Source organism: Melospiza georgiana, chromosome 6 (genome assembly GCF_028018845.1).
Source record: "Melospiza georgiana isolate bMelGeo1 chromosome 6, bMelGeo1.pri, whole genome shotgun sequence".
Classification (NCBI taxonomy): Eukaryota; Metazoa; Chordata; class Aves; order Passeriformes; family Passerellidae; genus Melospiza; species Melospiza georgiana.
In genome coordinates, this window is record NC_080435.1 from 39,821,198 (window position 1) to 39,840,611 (window position 19,414).

The 19,414-nt window shown below is 36.4% G+C and overlaps 1 protein-coding gene across 1 annotated transcript in view; it reads right to left on the reverse strand.

Annotated features, from left to right (window-relative positions):
* The window catches only part of SLC25A21 (solute carrier family 25 member 21), a 232,231-nt gene that overhangs the window by 47,900 nt on the left and 164,917 nt on the right, over nucleotides 1-19,414 (reverse strand). The window contains exon 3 of the mRNA XM_058026627.1: nucleotides 8,902-8,985. Within this exon, the coding sequence (XP_057882610.1) occupies nucleotides 8,902-8,985 (84 nt within the window). The remainder of the gene's footprint in view (nucleotides 1-8,901; nucleotides 8,986-19,414) is intronic.

Genomic DNA, 19,414 nt, shown 5'->3' on the forward strand with positions numbered 1-19,414 from the left:
TTAATTTTGCACCTCACGATGCCTCCTCTACCGTGTTAATGAAATGTTAAATGCAATGGCTAGATTTAAATAACTGATAAATAGCTAATTTTTGGAGTTGACTACTGACAATCATCAAATTTCAGAGATTTTTCCTTTGGTAAGAAAGAGTTTTCAGATAGATTTCAGATTTTTTTATCTGCCTGTAACTGGGCATGACAGCCTTGCCTCAGCTCAGATTTGAGACACAGTCCCCCCCATCTCTGCATCCTGGTTTGAATCAGTTTCTCATGTTTTAAATACAGGTTTCAGTTCTGGAGACTTAATGGCACTAAAGAGATATCATTTCAGAACAAGCAAGATTTTTAGGGATACATCCCCAAAAAGCAGCATGATCCAAAAGTATGGCTTAAGCTTAATTTGCCATTTAACAGTAATTCCTGAAATCTTTGTTCAGGGGATATGCAGCCCTGGCTGTAACTAAACTCTGAGAGGACTTGGTTCCTCGGTTCCTGACCTGAAAAATTCTCACTGGCTGAATTTTTCATGCAGCCCTGGGGGAGCCAAGGAAGCCGTGGAGGGGGACAACACGTATGGCACAGCCTGTACGAGCTCTTGCCAGTTCTCCAACTCTAGGTGGCTCCCAGCTCAGCAGCGCCCAGGCACGCAGCTTTCAGGGCTCAGAGGCAGCACCATGTCCCTGCCTGAAGTGAGGGGAGCAGTGCCAGGTAGAAATGTCTCCATCAGGCTGCCAGAAGCACTAAACTCCTGCTTGGAGCACCAGGGAATGGCACAGCAGCTCACCCCTTGAAACATGGCAGTCTTTCACACTGACCCAGCTGCTGAAGCAGGAGAAATTCATGGCCATTTTCCTGGGCTACCCAATTTGGCAGACAAATTCTTCACTTTCAGAGAACTTAAACACGTTCAGTGAATTTGATGATAAAGCACAGTATGGTGTTTTCTACATACTAGATCTAATAGAAGGTTTATTATAAGCACAATTATCACACTGATCTATTTAAACATGGTGTTTGAAAACATCAGGAACCTAATGTGGCAAAATGACAAATATCCTTGAATGTTAAGATAATACGGATTAAACAATTTAATTCCATTGACCTTCTGAGTAGATAGATTAAAAGGGACTGAAACAATTCTTGTAGGTATCTTTTTACTTCTTTAACATAAGCATCTTATGATGCAGTCATCTGATTCCAGGGAGCTACTGCTATAAGTACTAATGTTATCATGAGTTCTATTTATATTATAGTATTAGAAAACAAGACATGTGAGAAATCGTATCTTTAAGGTTAAAACTATACGATAATGAAAATAGTTGAAAAAAAATACAACAACTTGAACCTTTACAAAATGAAGATCCTACACCCAGTGTGAGTGTACCTCCAGTGGCCTTAGCAAATGAAAACAACTAATGTCAGTTAATGTCTGGCCTGTTTACTTCTAAGATGCTTTTAAGATTTACATGATTTTATTGTGTTTTGTTCCTATAGGAAATAAATAAGCATGTGTTTCATCTTAAAAGCACATGATTCTCAGAAATTATTCTCTTTAAAAGAGTGTTCTTGTTTACTGCATTGCCATATATACCAGATTAAATTTTGCAAGTAAAATGTGTGTCCGCCAGTAATAAAAATGTGGTTAGTCAAATGCTGCCCTTAGTTACACCACCGTAACTTCACTGTATTCCAGACAGCTACACACATAAAGTTTTTCACATTCCAAAGCCATTTTTTTATGTTTTCAAGTGTTAACATATGAAGATGGGGGTAGGGAACCTCCAGTCAGGAGCAGAGAATTCTTCCCTGAATGGGATGATGAAAACCTCATGACAGTAACATCAGTAAACACGGCTGACTCTGGAGACAGTGCGGGCTGTGGGGCAGGGAGCTCGCCCTGCACTCAGGAGATCCAGCTTCAGGCCTGAACCTGCCGCTACATCCACGGCTGCTCTCAGACAGCTACCTCATAAAATGAGCTGCCAATGAATTCTCCAGAAAACTACTCAATTATTGATACTGAACCTTTATCAAATAATGTAATTTTGTGTCCAACACGTGTTCCTCAGAGCTTTGATATTAAGGGGCTACAAGGGGCCAAATAAGCAACATGTTATCAGGCTGCTCTGTGAGAACCACCTGTGGGCATGTTCCGATCCAGATCTACTTGACTCTACTTGACTCACTTCACAAATCAATATCCCCATCTGTACATTTGAGATAATGGTACTTCCTTCTTCTGTGAAGTGTTTTGAGACCCATTGGTTAAAAGAATAAGTATCATCTTTATTTTGTGACTCACTAGTGTTGCAAAAGCATCCAGCCGCTTAGAATTGTTGGCACTGGATTAAGAATTGGCTATATACAAAAGAAAGCCTAATGCACATCACCTTCACATAAATACACAAAAGATGTCTTCTATCTGGCCATATTTGATCTAAAACCTTTTGAGTATAATATAAGTCAATATGTTAAAGTAAATGATCATGGAAATTCTGCCAGTCAAATTTTATGCATCCCTTTAATCTTGAAAGTAGTCTCTATGATTACTATATTCAAGGCTATACCATAATTTAAATTTTATGTCTCAGCACCCATTCAGAGTAAGAATAAAATTTCTGGTTTTAAGACATAAGTCCAGATAAAACAGAGACAAGGAAATGAAACTGAAAACGGTAAGATCAGATATTGCACATAGGTCCATGTAGACCAAGGGGTAAAGTGACAGTAATTGGCATAAGAACAGGTTTAGGGAAAGATCTATCACTCTGCATATATATGTCATGGACTATGAAGAAGCAACACTTATAATTAGCCAGAAGAAATTCTGAAATTCTTTGATTGAGGGACACCTAGTCTATGCTAAGGCATTGTTTTTCTTTCACTGCAGATATATGAGACCAACGTCCCACAGGGCCATGTAGATCCTTTCTTCCAAACTGCACAGGCATGAGGGCACCTGCTGAGGAGTGTTGTGTTCAAAAATAAATGTACAGATTAAACAGTTGATAAAATTAATTATGTACTATGAGAATTTGCTATGTCTGTACCTAAACTTTGCAAGCCCACACTCCCTGAAAATTTACAAATACTAGCTTTTCTAAAACTGAGCCTTCCTTCTTTAAAGATGTACAAAGCAAGAACAAGGGTTTAAAGATTCAGCCCTAAGACATTAATTTTATTCATGAAAGCCAGCAGATTTAACACATGCTCCAGATTTAAGCCACTACATTATCCTTTATAGCTTTAATTAGAATTTTCAATTCAACAATTTTTTATAAAACTCAATTGACACTTTACATTTTGGATTATATTATTTCACAAAGGAATGTGGTAATTATTTCTGATACTCTAAATTACAGGTTTTTAATGAAGTCTGCAATAAACAAAATAGTATGGCAAGAAGATGCCAATGTAGAATAATGTAATCCACAGAATAATTCTACAACATGACAGATGAAAAGAAGAAAAATTAGCAACATACTATTAACTATGTGGATGCATCAGGAAATATACAGATAGACATTTTGGTGGTGTAGTGCTTTTTTTTTTTTTACTATATTCAGGCTCACCTTACCAAGGCTGGTACAAGTATTATGAGTCTGTAAGTCTGAGACAGGCCAGTAGGACTAGGAGAGAGATGGATCTATATATAGATTTTTCTTCTCTTGAAGTACAAATGCAAGCAGACTTTCTTCAGTGCTCAGATGGAAGTTACTGTTGCTGAAGGGGAGGCAGAAAAGGTACCGGTGCTTCAGTTTGCAAGATCACAGTTTCTGAAACTGTCAGTGGAGGTGAGTCTCTACTAAGAAAGAAGATTCTTGAATGCAGCAAGCAGTCATGGGTCCAAGTTCATTTCTTCTTCTGCTGGTCTGAAGTGCTAACGAGAAACTAAGGAGTGGGGCAGAGAGCTCTGTGTGTGTGGGAAATAACATCTTAATCTACAACTTCTGCTTCCCTCAGAGCACTGAAAGCAGAGCCTTAAGTCTGGTCTTTTGATACCACAAGAATTTATGCCTCTAGAAAGCTGAAATTAATCTCTCCTTTATAAATGCACACTGGGAAAAGGGATTTTTGGCATGACTGACAATGCCATGCCTACCGGGCTGGAAATTTCAGTATTTGTATCCTGTGCAACCCTTATTTGGGAGCAGGGATGGTCAGTGATGATGTTGGTGAGTGCCAGAGACTGGTGCTTGCCTGCATGGCTGCCAGCTCTGCCAGTCTCCTTCCCTGACCTGCTGGCATCTAGCAGCAGCAGAGTGTCCTCTGAAGCCAGGTGGGAAAGCCAGGCCTCAAGAGCGCTGCTGCAGTCTCTCCAACACTTGTCACCATGACATACAAGGCAGGACAAAGGAGAGTGCTAGCAAATTCCTTAATTGCTGCATCATCGCTGATATCACACCGAGCAGGAGCCCTCCAGCTTCTGCATGTTTGCTGATGACTCTGCACTCATCCAGCTCCTGCTTAGTCTTGGCTGTTGTCCCACATACTCCACCCAGAGCTGACAAGTTTTGTGCAGCTTTATAACCCCATTAACGTATGACTCAGGGTGCTGCTTATTAAAAAAGAGGTGTGTGTGGTCATACAGACAATTATAGGTACAAGAGAGGTAAGGTGGTGCTGAGAACAAGACAGGAATAATTATAAAGCTATTGGACTGTGTAAATGTGGAGGTAATTGCTCCTTCCCAAAGCAAATTAAACATAAATAATCAAATAAGTCAGCAGAAGTAGTGAAGTCTCAAATTAATGACAATTGTGTTTTGCATTTTCCCAGGACCATCTAGCTCTAAGAAAGGCTAACAAGCACTTTAAATTGTAACTTATTGAATCATTGGATTATAAAACTGGAATACAGAAAACTACTACCCTTCCTGTTTCAGGCAAGTTAACAAATGAGAAAGTAACAGGTTTCTTGACTGAGTGTCCCAAAAATATCCAACTATAACCCACGACATTTACTGTTAAAATTATGAGCCCATGAAAATCCAAGTTTATAAGAACAAAGTTGTTTACAGACTTGAAATAAAAGCATCCATCATTTTAATGCTGTAACTGCAGATTAAGACAATGCAGATGGGCATAATTTTCCATTCTTAATATGAGACACAACACCATGTGTCTTTAATATAGATACAACATATACATTCAGCTAGAACATTGGTTTATTCTTACATTTCAAATTCCAATTTAAGTCACTATCTAAAAAAAAGCAAGTGAGTACAAATGCAGTAAAGATCATGATGGTATAATGATCAGTCATTTAACACAATCTAACGTTATTTGTAGGATCTACAGAGAATGAAAAGTTTTCTCTAATAATGCTTTGAGTTAAGCCTGTATCCAAACATTTTTCCCAATAAGCATCAGATTATTTTTATGTTGGCTATAAAGCTGTCACTCCTCAATAAACAGACATGCTCCTGGTGGGTTTACCTCACTGTCAAAGATCTGTCAATTCATGCATCATCTCATAAGTGAAACCAGAGAACCTTTACTGCACAGCTCCTAGCAAATCCAGCTGAGCAGAGGCTGCTCATCACCTGAGAGGATTCCCACCACTGCAGCTCCTGTGCAATTAGTAGTGACTGGATGCTCCCAAAACAAGTTCACAAAATCCCTGAAGTTAATAGTTCTTCCTCCCTTTAAAAGAAAGTTATGTGACCTTTAATGGTCTGCTCAACTGAGCCTTCGTTTAGTGAGTCTCAATTAAATTTTATGTTTTGTGGCTCCCATTTTCTTGTAAGACAAGAAAAGAGTTCAAGGGATGGATCCTTCTTTGAAGAATTTAATTTCCCATGAAGAAAATGTATTTCCAGTTAAAGAGATACTCTAAAGTTTGGGGGAAGGGAGTTTTTGTAGAACTTCCTGATGGTTTTTTGTTTGTTTAGTTTTTTGTTTTGGGGTTTGTTTGTTTTACTTTTGTTTGTTTGTTTGTTGTTTTTTGTTTTGTTTTGTTTAAAGATTTCTAGTGTTTTGTAAAGATGAAGGAGTTTTCTGATTCTTTGAAATGGACACTGTTCTGTTAATGATTAGACAATTATTTCCTCTCTTCTTTCCATTGTAATGAGGACAAAATCAGAGGGATGGTTAAAGAATTCTGGCAGTTATTTGTGATGAAGCTTTCCATGAAATTACCAGATTGCTCCAGCGATACTGTAGCAATATAGCACTGGTTGATTTTCAGTAAGAACCACTGCAGCAAATGAATAATTTGCATATGTGTTCATAAAAATAAATAATTCCTAGGCTGACTCTGCATACTTGACCTCAACATAACAAGGTCAGAAAATTAAGGCACAATGAAGCATCTCACCTGAACTGGGCTTTGACATTTTGGCTTACCTTAGTTGCTACTACTGAAAAATGTAAGTACAAATCAGCATAAGCAATATTCTCAAATGTAAACATTTTCAGGGACAGGCCATTAGTAACACTTCTTTTCCCACTGTGTTTCTTTATTTAGTTAGGGGTTTTTTTAGTCAATTTAACATAAAATCACAGATGCCAAATGGGAATTCAGAGTGCTGAAGAAAAATGCCTAAACACTTTTTCATTTAGTTTAGCTCTTTTCATTTTAGTTTATGCCTAAACTCTTTATAGATTTAGATATTTAGATATCTTCAGAAAATGCCACACACCATTGGGGTTGTTTCCTATTGCCAATGTGAAAAAAACATGGGGCATAAATGAGTTTCTTATACCCTACTCACAGACTTACACACCTGAGTCTGAACACCTCATAAACTGATTTTGCTTGCTTAGTACCTAAATGTGAAGCCCTTTCTTGGGGCTCTCTTCTGCATATTTTTGTGGCCACATGAGGAATGGGTCATCAGGATTAAAGGTTTCCACAAACTAAAATAATTCACATTCCACCATCACTTCCTACACAGCTGTCATAATCACCATGCTCCAGAAAACCAGACAACTTGTGAAGACAGGAGTGAAAGACTCATGGAGTCATACAGGTTTTTCAGGATTAACTGATTTCTTTTCTTATTTTTATCTGAAATCTAACATTATAATTCATCTGAGATTTTTTTATCTCATTCTTTTTTCCTAGTGCTTACTACTGATGTCTTTCAATGTGAATTTCTGCCTCTGTCTAACTTCCTGGAGAAAAACAGGTACTCATGACATTTGCTTTTTGACTGCTTGTATTGACTGCTTGAATTGAGTATTGACTGTTTTTGAAACAGACTCTATAAAGCTCTGTATTACCTCTTGCCCAACAGAAATTTGATGCACTCCATTGCTAAACTGTGATTTAAATATATAATATTTTCATGTAATCATCTTCTTTTTCCTTCTCACAGATTCCTGACTTGTTACAAACATTAAATATATTCTGGTTTATTTCCAGTATCAGGGCACAAGAGTTCCATAGGAAAAAACCAATGAATGAAAAAAATAGTGAATTATCTTGGAAAGCGTCTCTTGATTTAGACTCTTTCTCCATATATGAAAAATACTAGTGAATTAGGATGAGATAAACACTCTTTTCACACTCACTGACTCGAATATTGAAACTAGTTTTCCATTTAAAAATAGTTCTACATTATCATAAATATTAATATCTCAGTAGTTTTCTTTCGAGAAGCAACACAAGTTAACATTAACTTAGCCTAGAATACCTCAGAAGCCACAGATTATCATTTGTGTGGAATCTTTTCAGCTTTTAACTTTTTAATGTCTTTTGTTGTGAAAAACCACAACATTAACCTCTCAACAAAAATGAATTTGCAACTAATAAGGGCATCTGTGACAACTTCCTCTTCCAATATCATAATGAAACTTCTTTGTATGTCCCTACTTTCTCATTTCAAACCATCCGGCTCTATATGGATGTGCTTAGGTAGTTTAGCTTAGCTAAATCTCACTGCAAGAAACAAAACTGGTCTAGTTATTAATTTTCACTGCTCATCTCACCTCTGTTTTTCCAGTGCAGCTTGGGGATGCAAGAAGTCAATGTCTCACTGCACCTATGCTGCCTCCATACCCAGCATCTGTGCCACTACATACAGGAGCTGTTCCATTTTGATGAATATTTAGGTTGGACTCATGATCCAGAGGTCTTTTCCAACCAAATTGTTGCTGTGATATACTGATAAAAAAAAAAAAAAATTGGGTTGCTATGGTATTAAAAAAGTCTATGGAAAGCCTGCCAGCTACTCAAAGCTGGGTTTTACTAATTAGAGTTACCTTGATTAAAGGCTAGCTTCCAAAGAGCTCCTGTGGATAACAGGCTTAACTTTAAGCATATGATTGATCCCATTACATTCACTGGCTTTAACTGGACTGCTCATAAAATTAAGCCTATATTTAAATGCCTTTCTGGATCAGAACCCAAGTCCCTTAGAAGAGCTCAGGCTTAGAGCAGCTGTACCTTATGACGCCTGTATGATTCAAGTAACTGATGAACACACCTGCTTTTGCCATATTCTGTCAAACTGAAAAGATGTGGAATTTTGCTTACACAGGTCCTGCAAACATTGTGTCCCACAGGTAACTGGGAATGCCATTTCATCAGAGCTTGTAAACAAGTGATACGCTCAGCCCGAGCTGCTTACTAAACCAGGACGAGACACGTGAGTGAAGATACAGGAATACACTGATGCAGCCATCCTATCCTGCTCCAGTGCTGAAGCAGGGTTTGCACCAGCGTCTCGCTGCAGCTGTGCATTCTTTGACATATTATAATAACCAAAAATGGCATTGTGAGTCGAATTTAGACTAATCAAGTCTTTTCAAGTTGTGCTCGTTATGTAAGACTACGTTTGCCAAATTCTTGCAATTGCAAAAAGAAGAGTGGAATATAAAGAGGATCTAATGTCTGGAAAATGGGTGATTAAGAAAAGTTGCATAAAATTGACAATTTTAAAAACATATACTCTTACCCTTCTCGTTGGAAAATAGTCCTAAAACAGTCCCCCAGGCTCTTGTAACTGGTTGGATCAGTTTTCCCTCTTTGAATTTGGAACCTAAAAAAAATACAATTTACATCACAGCATGAGAAGTCAGGGATTTTAAGTCACTTTTAACTTTCCAATTATTATATAAAAGGAGTTTTAAAAGGTTTTTTTATGTCACTGATTCATTATTATATACTGTTCCTGATATACTTATTAACACTGTTTTCATAGAAGCTGTTAAACCAAGGAAAAGTAGAGCTTTAGTAGTAACTTTTTTTGTAGTTTATGGAACTCACAGTATAGCTATCACCTTTGACATTTACACCTCTTTCTAGTTGTTTGAAAAATAAGCTGTTAACCCTGTGCCTGATCCAAAGCCCACTGAAACTAATGTGAGTGTTTGAGTCAAACCCTGCTTTTGAAAATCTGGAATGTAATACTATCGTGTGTTGCTCATTTTTATATCTGACACAATTACAACAAAAATCAAACAGAGACATGAGCAGATATTAGAGAACCATTCATTTTTCATAACTCAATAACAAGATGAACAATAAAAGCAAGCAATGAATTATTCTAATTGAAACCTTCTTTTCTCTATTCAAATTTTGACAACAATAAAAATTTCAACATGAAGCTTGTGGCCTTGAAAGGAAACTCAAGATTATGATTTAAGATTGTAAATTTCTTATTGTTATGATTTATGGATAGCAACAGTGATTTAACAAACTGTATTATTTTACTAAGTATCTCAGATAGAGGATCCTATTTCTTTCAGTTAAAAAACTGCAGCTGGCACATTCAAGTAAATAGAATGGAGATAATTAGATTAATTTTTAGCAACATAACTTCTTTTTAAACTGCTGATTACCAAATAGCACTAAAAAATAAAAAGAATATTGCTGTTGGCAATTCCAGTCTAAAACAGCCTTACATCAGGCAATCACTATACTGGTTTTTATTCCTGGCTTCAAGGAATAATTCATATTACAGTCAAGTACACCACTTGCCACAGGTACACTGCTGTTCTGAGAAACATCAATTGTTACTCATTCTGATCACGATACTGGATCTCATTTAAATGAGATAATGAATCAAGGCATTTTTAACTCAAGGTTAAGCAGCAATTTTCCCCTCTCTCACAGAATTCACCAAGGTCAAGTCAACATTTGCATTGTGGCAAAAGGCATTCATTGTTTTGAACATCAGTATTTCTGTGCTAACACAGCTAAAATTTTCTTCAATTTGAGGAAAAAAATTAGAGTGATGCAATTCTTTGGGCAATTATGAAGGCAAGCCCACACCTTTTTTAAAACAGTCAGAAGGAAACACTGAGTCCCTCCATAGTCCTAATAAAAGTAGTTCAGGCACATCTGGGATCTCTATCTGGGGTAACCTCTTTTATTAGCACAAGAACTTGCTGCCAAGTTGGCAGAAAGAAGAATGCTATTCAATAGAGCTGGTGCATAACATTTTGTCTGAAAAGATCCCTTGGGAAGGCTAATAGTTGAAAAAAAAAGCCTCAATGCCATCAGCATAGTCCAACAGCAATACCAGCTACAGAAGCTTTTACATTGTGGCAATCAAGCAATCCAAATTATAACAGAACCTAGTTTCTATGCACATTTTAATACATTTAAGACTTGATTGTTCATACACCTCAACTCAAAATTAAAAACGTCTTTCTTTTTCTTAAAGGAAACTTTAAGAAACTGCAAAAACTCACCTCATACTTTCTCAAAGTATTTAAAAACAACATTTTCTTAACCCAAACTCTTTTTCTCAAGTTTCAAGATTTGGCATCCTTGTAAATTCAAAAAAGTATCACTGTTTCTAAAGCACCCTTTGAATAATGCACTTTGGTCTCTTTCACTCTGCAAATGCTCAGCAATGTCCTACTTGCATGTGTGTAAGGTTCCCCACTAAATCATGCATGCAAAACTGTTTGTTGAGCTGGGGCTTTAATTCCAGAGTCACAGTGGATCTCAACAACATAGTGAACATATTTATATAATTCTGTTTAACAGCTTACACATTGGCAACTTCTCAACTAAATTTAAATGATTCAATAAAATTACGTCTTTTATAGCAATAATGTAAGCAATGGCAAAAGAAATGCAATAATCCTGTAGGTAATTTATGTTTTATCAGATGAAGGATAAATTCTTGCTAAAGAAGTTAAGTCAAAGAAGCTTTACATTTATTTCACATATTTGCTTTAATATAGATAAGAATTTAGAGTTAAATGAGTCCATTTGTTACACTGAGTCACACAAATAACATATTCCTTCCTGTAGGGTTTTTGGATCCATTCCTTCCCTAGTAAATCTATTTTACAGCTTTAACAGCAATTCTAAAATACATGCCAATTATGTGCTTCAACCTAGATCTGCGAATTGGGTTCTTTGATTCAGAATTGCTTGCCTCAATAAAATCATGTGTAACTTTTTAATGAACTAACTAATTGATGACCAGCACTTGTTATAAGAAGCTCAGGGAAGAGCTGAAAAAAAATGTTTGTTTGTTTTCCTGGAGACAACAGTGGCAGCCTCTATTAGTAGTCTTAATAACAGAGAAGAGCTAAAGCATTCCCTTAAAGAAAACCCAAACCTGGCCTGTTTTTAATGATTGTTTAGAGGAATGAACACAACTGTGGGATATGTAATGGCTTTCTCTGCTTCAAATCCGTTCCTTTCTAAAAGCACTATAAAACCACTGAATTTCATGCATTTTTGAAAGTTGGATGGCTGCCTTGTATCCTTTCAGCTTTTGCTAGACCAAAAAAGATAAATTCCCCTCTAAATACCATTGGAGCACTAGCTTCTGATCTAATAATTTTGAAGTGTGATGGCAGGCAGCCCTCAGTGACATGCTGAACAGCCATATGTGCAGGAGTGCTTTCCCAGGGCTGGGATGGACGACCTCCTACTCACTACCAGCATCCAAGAAGTGTCAGAAGTCACTGGACACTGTAACACAAGCTTTATCACTTTAAAAATGAGCATCAGGCTAACTTTACTCCTTTTTTTTCCTGCTTCTTGGCTTTCTGTGCAGAATGCTGTGGTGCTGGGCACTCCCAACGCTCACTGAGGCACTTTGCATCCCATGTTGCCTCTGCCTACCTGGGACCAGCCAAGGCATTTACTGCCTGCCCCCTTGACCCCTTGCAGTTCCCACATCCATCTCCCATGCCATGAGGGACATCACATTTTCTTTTTCTGGCTTGCAGCAGCAGTCCAAAGGGCTTGGTCTTCCATGTACCCTTTGAAGGAACAGTACCTCTGCAGTAGCTACACTAGATACCAAAGTGCCCTGATAATGTTTAAGAAGAGAACATTGGCGTCCTTCCCTGTTCACTGCAGAAGACACATGTTAAAAGTGGGAACCATGTAAAACTATTTGAGGTTTTGGGGTCTGTTCAAAAGGCATTGAAAACTGATGATCTAAAACCATGAAAATATTTTAACTTACCCACACTAATCAGCGCTAAAAATTCTGCTTGTGAAAAGAATAAACGCAAATTATTGTTATTTTACTAGCATGAGAGAGAACATTTTTTTCATGGTTATATCAGTCCTTGATCAATAAGTCTCAATGGGCTCTGCCTGAAATTCCATAATGTAGAAGATGCTTGAGTTCTTTCAGCAGTTCTCTGAACCACTTATCATTTAACAAGTGATCCATCATGCTGTGTAGCCAAGACTCTACACAAACACATGCATCTGTTTCCAATGCCTAACTCACAGTCCTTGTTGGTTTTTTAATAGCCAGCATTTCATTCTGAGTTCAATAAAATCCTCAGTCAAGATCATGCTTTTCTGATCCTATTCCTATTGCAAAAGCTCTCTAGGTAATCTTTTCTAATAGAATCAATATCTATAGAAGAACAAATAGATGCATGTTCTTTATAGGAAAATATTCTCTCAGATCCCTCTACAATTTGCTAAATTTTTTGTTCATGTTTGCTAAATATCTCATCAAAGTTTTCTTGTGCACGTCTGCTACTACATTATCCAGATATTTAGTGCTTAAAGTCTGTTTACCACAACATTACCTAAAAATCCTCCCTGTTTTATTTACTGATCTGAGCTGGAGAAAGATTTCTAATTCATATTGATGTTGTTTTAGCCATCTTAATATCTAAAAGGAAGAGATCACTATTTTCATATCTAGATTGAAGCACATAGTGAGATTTAAGACCCAGTTATGTAGGACAACCACAGTGTGATATGGAGCAGTCCAGACTTGTCAGATTTTTGCCACTGGGTTTGCAAAGACCCTTGTGCATAAATTCCAGAATTTCTTGCTGTTTTCATGCAGCATTGCTGACTGGTTTCTCAGCCACAGAGTTCAGAGGGAAAGAAAAACACTGACTCATAGAACCAAGCTTTATACCAGGCTGCAGTGCTTGCCAAGGAGTGGCAGCCTGAGCTGTATTTTCCTTCTCTGCACATCTCAGTAGGATTTTATCATATGTTCTACTTGGTTTTGAATACAGCTCCTAACATTTCCATTCATGGCTGGGGTTTGTGCAGTACCAGAGCAAATAAACTTGGGCACTGATGTATATGGATGCTATAAAGAAGAAAATTACGTGGCATAAAAACAAAAGAAATTAAAATATCTGTGCAACTTTAATTTTAAAACAACTTTAAAATAAATGTATGATCTTTGGAAAACTGAAAACGTGTATAGCTTTTTTGCACTTTCAGTAATTCACATGATTCCAGACACTCCTAGCTGTATTTACCACACCCTTATATGTTGATAAAAGAATGTATAGTCTGAAGTTTTATATAAATATACATTATTTAACAGTTAACATACTTATAATAAAATAAAACAACTGCATTATATTTTTAAAATATTTTGATTTGTTAAGTTAAACATTTATTCAGGTGTTACTATGAGTGGTATCTACTGATGCTTAAATTTCATGCAAAACTTTAGACTGGAAAACGGACCTCAATAATATAATTTATTTCACTTTTTGGCTCAAGTTCTTTGAGTGGCTTATGTTACTCACAGGATAATAACTACGTTGAGAATATAATTCTGCCACTTATTTTAATAGTAAATCATAGGAGCTGTTAAAGAGCTGAATATTACTTTTCAAACAAAAAAAAGCCCAATTATTTTAGGCAAAAGATAGAAGTTTTGCTACTTCAGAGGTTCATATTTGGAGTGTTCTAGTATTGCTATGATGATTATTTAACTGTAAAAAGCATATAAGAATATAATAAAGTAGTAACATAAAGAACAGGTAAAGAAGAGAACTTATTCCAGTTATTCTCCATACTAGCCATAGATTTGTCTCAAATCTATGGCAGTTAGATTTTGTAGCTGAATTTTCTTACAGTTCATATTTACCTTACAGAAATAAACCAAAATCATAGAAAGTGAAGCAATACTAAAAATTATTTTAAAATTAATCACAATTAATTTCATTTTGTTGGAATTAAGTATTTTCCCTAAATGAAGCACATCATTAAATACAAAAACTGTGAAGTCTTAAACCTGACAAAACAGCTTCTCTCAGCCACTTCTCTGAATGCGACTCTTACTCTTAGACCAGAGAAAGGTACACTAACCAGAAGAACAATTTAATCTTTCCTGTACTTCCTATTTCTTTTATAGATGACTTTCCCTCCTGTCTTGCTTTTATATTCAGGCTAAGCAGCACATCATTCCACCAAAAATATCAGTGGGGAAAAGAACACAGTACAGTAAATTTATTTTTATTTATTTAATTTTTTAGACAATAAAGTTGTATTTTTTTAATATACTAATGAAGAACTCTTCTGATTTTTTTTCTCTTGTATTGATTCTTCCATTGTGTGCATGGGACAAACATGCAGTAGCTATAACATCAGAAGGAAATTTTTCTTTACATGTAGTTTTAAAAAATATTAATGAAAAAAATAACTTGACCAGAAGCAGATCACATTAATCCATTTAACTGTTTCATGCAGATCTACTCTGCTAATATTGCAGAAGAATAACAAAAAAAATGTAGTCATAGCACTTATATATGAATAATTTCATGTTTTCCCAAGGAAGAAATTCAGCAGAAACTAAGTTCAAACAATAAATATTTTAATAATCTAATTCCATTAATGACTGTGCGTGTGGAGAGGGAGTTCTAAACAACAAAAACAAAAGTAGTGAAAACCAAAACATTTTCATTCCACACTAAAAACCATTCCGGGAAACCTCATGAATGTGCGAGTTCCATTTTATTCCACGGATGAAAATACTGAGAATATTTGAATTACTCCTTCACAACAAAGTGGACATATGGATTGAGGCTCTAGGCTGGAGTCCTCCCCACCTATTGCACACGCACAGCAAGAGCTGCCTGTCCTCACCCCAGCCTCCAGGGCCTGCAATGCTCTTGTGTTTCCAGGTCCCAGACACCACTGGCAGCTGTGGGGTTCTATGAGCTCCTCAAAAGTAGCAGCCTTTCCTCATGGCTAAGGACTTGCAAATAATACATATTGTTATTATCCTCTAGAAGTGTCTCCAGTGTTCTTCTGTGTGAAAAGCCCATCCACATGTCCTGCCGGAGCAGGAACAGCTCCGCAGGCCGCTCTGCCAGTGCTGTGGCTGTGTACAAGGCACGGCTCTGTCACTGAAGCTTTGCTTTGGGTGCCTAGATACAAGTTCTGAGCATTAGATGACAGCAATGATCATAAAAGTGACAGCTATTTGAAAGATCACGCAGTATTTTGTGTGAAGGATTGTGCAATACCCCTGATCTTAACACAACAAGATCAGCCAGGATGTGCTGACTGTAAAAGCAATAGGCAAATTTAGGCACTACTTGTGTTTTCTGCCTACATCTTCCTGTGTGTAAGGCACTTAGTTACACTGGTGAAAGAATGTGCAGAAATCAGGAACGGTAAAAAGAGCATTTTGTTTTTTACAGTGATGGTTTATTTCTGAAACCTTTGTAATCTCTATTTCCTAAGTGAAAGTAACCCCCCCAAATCTATGGACTTTTTTGAGCCTTATCTAAGCTGGACAAATCATTCAAAATGGCACCACAAGGAATAATTTTGTATTGCCAGAGATGATGGAGCTATTTGTATGATTTTAAGTATGAACAGTCACTCATAGCCTAAGACATCAACAGAAGAAATCTGGTTTTCATTAGTTTTGAATAAAGTCTTATATGTTTTCCTTCAAAACAGCTTATAGAGAAACAAGGGACAAACTGATGAGGAATATAAACTAATGACTAGAAGACATTTCACAACAACTCATATATTATATGATAATTATATTAGGACGTGCAGTCTCATGTATGTATGCAGTCTCAGTTCAGGGAAAAATGAGAATGTGGTTTGGCTGATTTCAGTGTGAAACGTGCCTACTTAAAAAGTGTTCAAATTTTTTATCTCAGTTTAACTTCTATTACAAAAATGTATATGTATGTCCTCTCTTGACCTCTTGTTGGAAAGCAATTCTTGTGTCCTGTGACACTACTGTGATCTATGACCCTTTACTGAGCTTCTGCAAATTAGCATTGTTAAAGAATTGAAATGTAGTTATCAACATTTCACCTATCAATTAAGTAATACCAGGTTAGAAGAGTAATTTTGCTGCCTTTAAATGGTAAGGGTATTCTCCATTACTCCAAAGAGATGCAAAAGCAAATCTCAACACAGCTTTGTAAACTCCAACACGTGTCTGATTAGCCATAGAAAGGCTTCAAATGATCCCTTACTGGTCACTACTGGACAATACCTGAAATACAAACAGCAAGCCCTGCTCTAAAACCATTCCAATTTCAGAAAATGTAGTAAAGATCTACATGCTACTGGAAAAAGTAATATTCTTCCTCTACAATTTTTGTAGAAAGGGCCAAGCACTTCTACACAGCTTTCTCAACGAAGCTTTGATCTCAGTGTCTGTTGTGGAAATCTCACAGCACCTCTCCAGAGAAGGCAGAAGAATTTTTGCGGCTTTCTGGCATGAAGATGGAGGGGGAGGATTTTTAGGTGGGTTGTTCAACACTTTTCAGTATTCATTAACATTTTAAGTCCTTTGATGAGATCAATCCCCGCACAGCTGAATGTATTCTTAATTTTTTCTTTTTTTTGGTATTAAAATGATTTAGCACAAAAAATTTTCAAACCACAACAAAACCTACATTACACTTACTCCCTATGGTCAAAGTAAGAAAGATAACAAAAAATATCTTTTCTCCCAAAGGAAAGAAATGGCCAAACATAGAAATCCAAATTCATTTTTAGAGGAAAATAGCCAAAATAAAATTGTGAGTTGCTGAAAGAAGTGTTAGTTTTGTGCTGGAAAATATTTGAAAGGGAAACAATTTCATTAATTTATTGTGGCTAAGATTTTTTAAATACTGGAAAGCATGCAACTAGACTAAAACTGCTGAAAAATGGAGCTAAATATCCTGCACTTGAAAGCATTAACACACATGCCGTTTCTCATTAACAGACAAACCACTTTAAATGACTAATAGCCAATTCACAAAATAAGAACAATGCCTACTATGCATGTACTGCTTCCACAAACAGATTATTTTTTTCCTAATAAATTGTATGGCTAAGTGACAGAAAACATACAGACTTAAATGAGTAAAATAAGGAAATTCTTAGGTAAAGACTGAAACTCAGCTCTTACCCACCCAACTGTGCCCCAGTATTACAGCTTATGTGGAATTCATTATCGACCAGTGCTGAGTGATCTCAGCAATTCTTAACATATAGTAGGACAAGGAAAGTTAAGGATGAAATTTCCTCTGAAGCACTATGACTTTCACTGCCACGGTGACTTATAGTAAAACTAGTGAAATATTGGAGCATGTGCATTCTGAAATTCAATTAATAAGAAATAGCGCACTTCTGTAAAAATCAAAACAAAAATGTATTCACTTAACACTAAGGAAAGTTTTCTGTGTGTTCAAATTGTAGCTTGCCAGTTCTTTTGGAGTCCACAGATACATAAAGACACATTCAAGAAATTTTGGTGTAACACTAAAATTTATCCTAGTAAGCAAGAAGAAACCTTTGACACCTATGACTATACCCAATTGATCCACTGTATGAAGATAAGAAAAAAATAAAGGAAATGAGTTTTCATATATTCGATGCAGTGGAAAAACAGCAGTTATTTTCAGACTTCAGTAGTTTATTTTTTATTTTTCTAACTCATACTATTAACAGTTAGCAACAAAAACTTATGCTAAACAAGACTCAGGAGAATCTGGAATGCAGGTTGCACACCAAGGTCAGAAGAATAAGTTTGATTATTCAAAGCTGTTTTTGAATCACAGTTGTTGCTACAAAACTGTCAGGATACATTTTTTTTTTTGCAGAACCAAATAGCCCCACACATTGAGATTATTTTTCTTATTTTTAAATACACTTTTGAAACTACCAAAGTTCAGCTTTGAGTACTTGACATCTCAGTTTTATACAATAGAAAATAATGCTGTAATGGAAATACTAGCAGGGTCTTGACAACAGCCGTGTAAGGCTGCACCTTTATATCACAACAAACTCTTCCAGCTGAAAAAACTCACTTATTACCCAGAATGGAGTGGAAAAAAGATCGTTGTTGCTTCAGGAAAGACAGTTGCTTGAAAATTGGCATAAAGTGGTGAAAATTATAAAGGAGCATTACTTTTTTTCCCCTGAACTCAACCTAACTACTCCAGAAAGTAATGCACAAATCATTCATTATAATGAGTCATAACAATGATTTGTGATCTTCCAAGTTTTCATTTTACGCCCCTCTGTTTTTCCTTAAAGACAGGAGGATAGACAAAGACTGGAAACTTTGGGTCATATGGATCACGGCACCACTGCTATGTCTGGAATTTTCTTATAAATATCCTATTGCTCTGAGGTTCATAGGCCTGACTGAAACAGCAGGGACGATCTCATTTGTACTTTTATAGTTGTAGAGGGATTTGCAAGAGTTAACACAATTTTCCATAATATTTCTTACCGACTTCAGGAGTAAAGGGAGAGTTCCCTTTTTAATCAGTATCTGAAACATTGTTAAGTCTAAAGGGAAACAGGAATTCTTTCAGATTTAACAAGGCTTTTCCAAGTGCTGATAATTTTAAAGGTACAAAACAAGGCAACTTTTGAAAAAGAGAGGATTTCAGTGAAGCGTCTGTGGGCAGCAATCAGTGCAGTAGTCTAGAAGGTACACTTTTCAGCAGATTTTACTGCTTTCTTGCAGCCTTGTGCCTTTTAAAGATTAAAAGATTATTTTAAAAAAAGAAATGGTATATTATTCCTTTAGAGTTCATGAAAACATTAAAATCAAGAAAGTATTGTCAGGTTCTGTTACAGTGAGGTCTATCTCAGAAAACACACTGTTTCACTAACCACCAGTGGGAAGCTAGAAAAGCGCCTTCATTTTGTATAGTCACAGAAGTCTTTAAAGGCTTTTTTCTCACATCCTTCTCCAGGCAGACAGGCAGGCGGGCAAACTATGCTAACATGGCTGATCT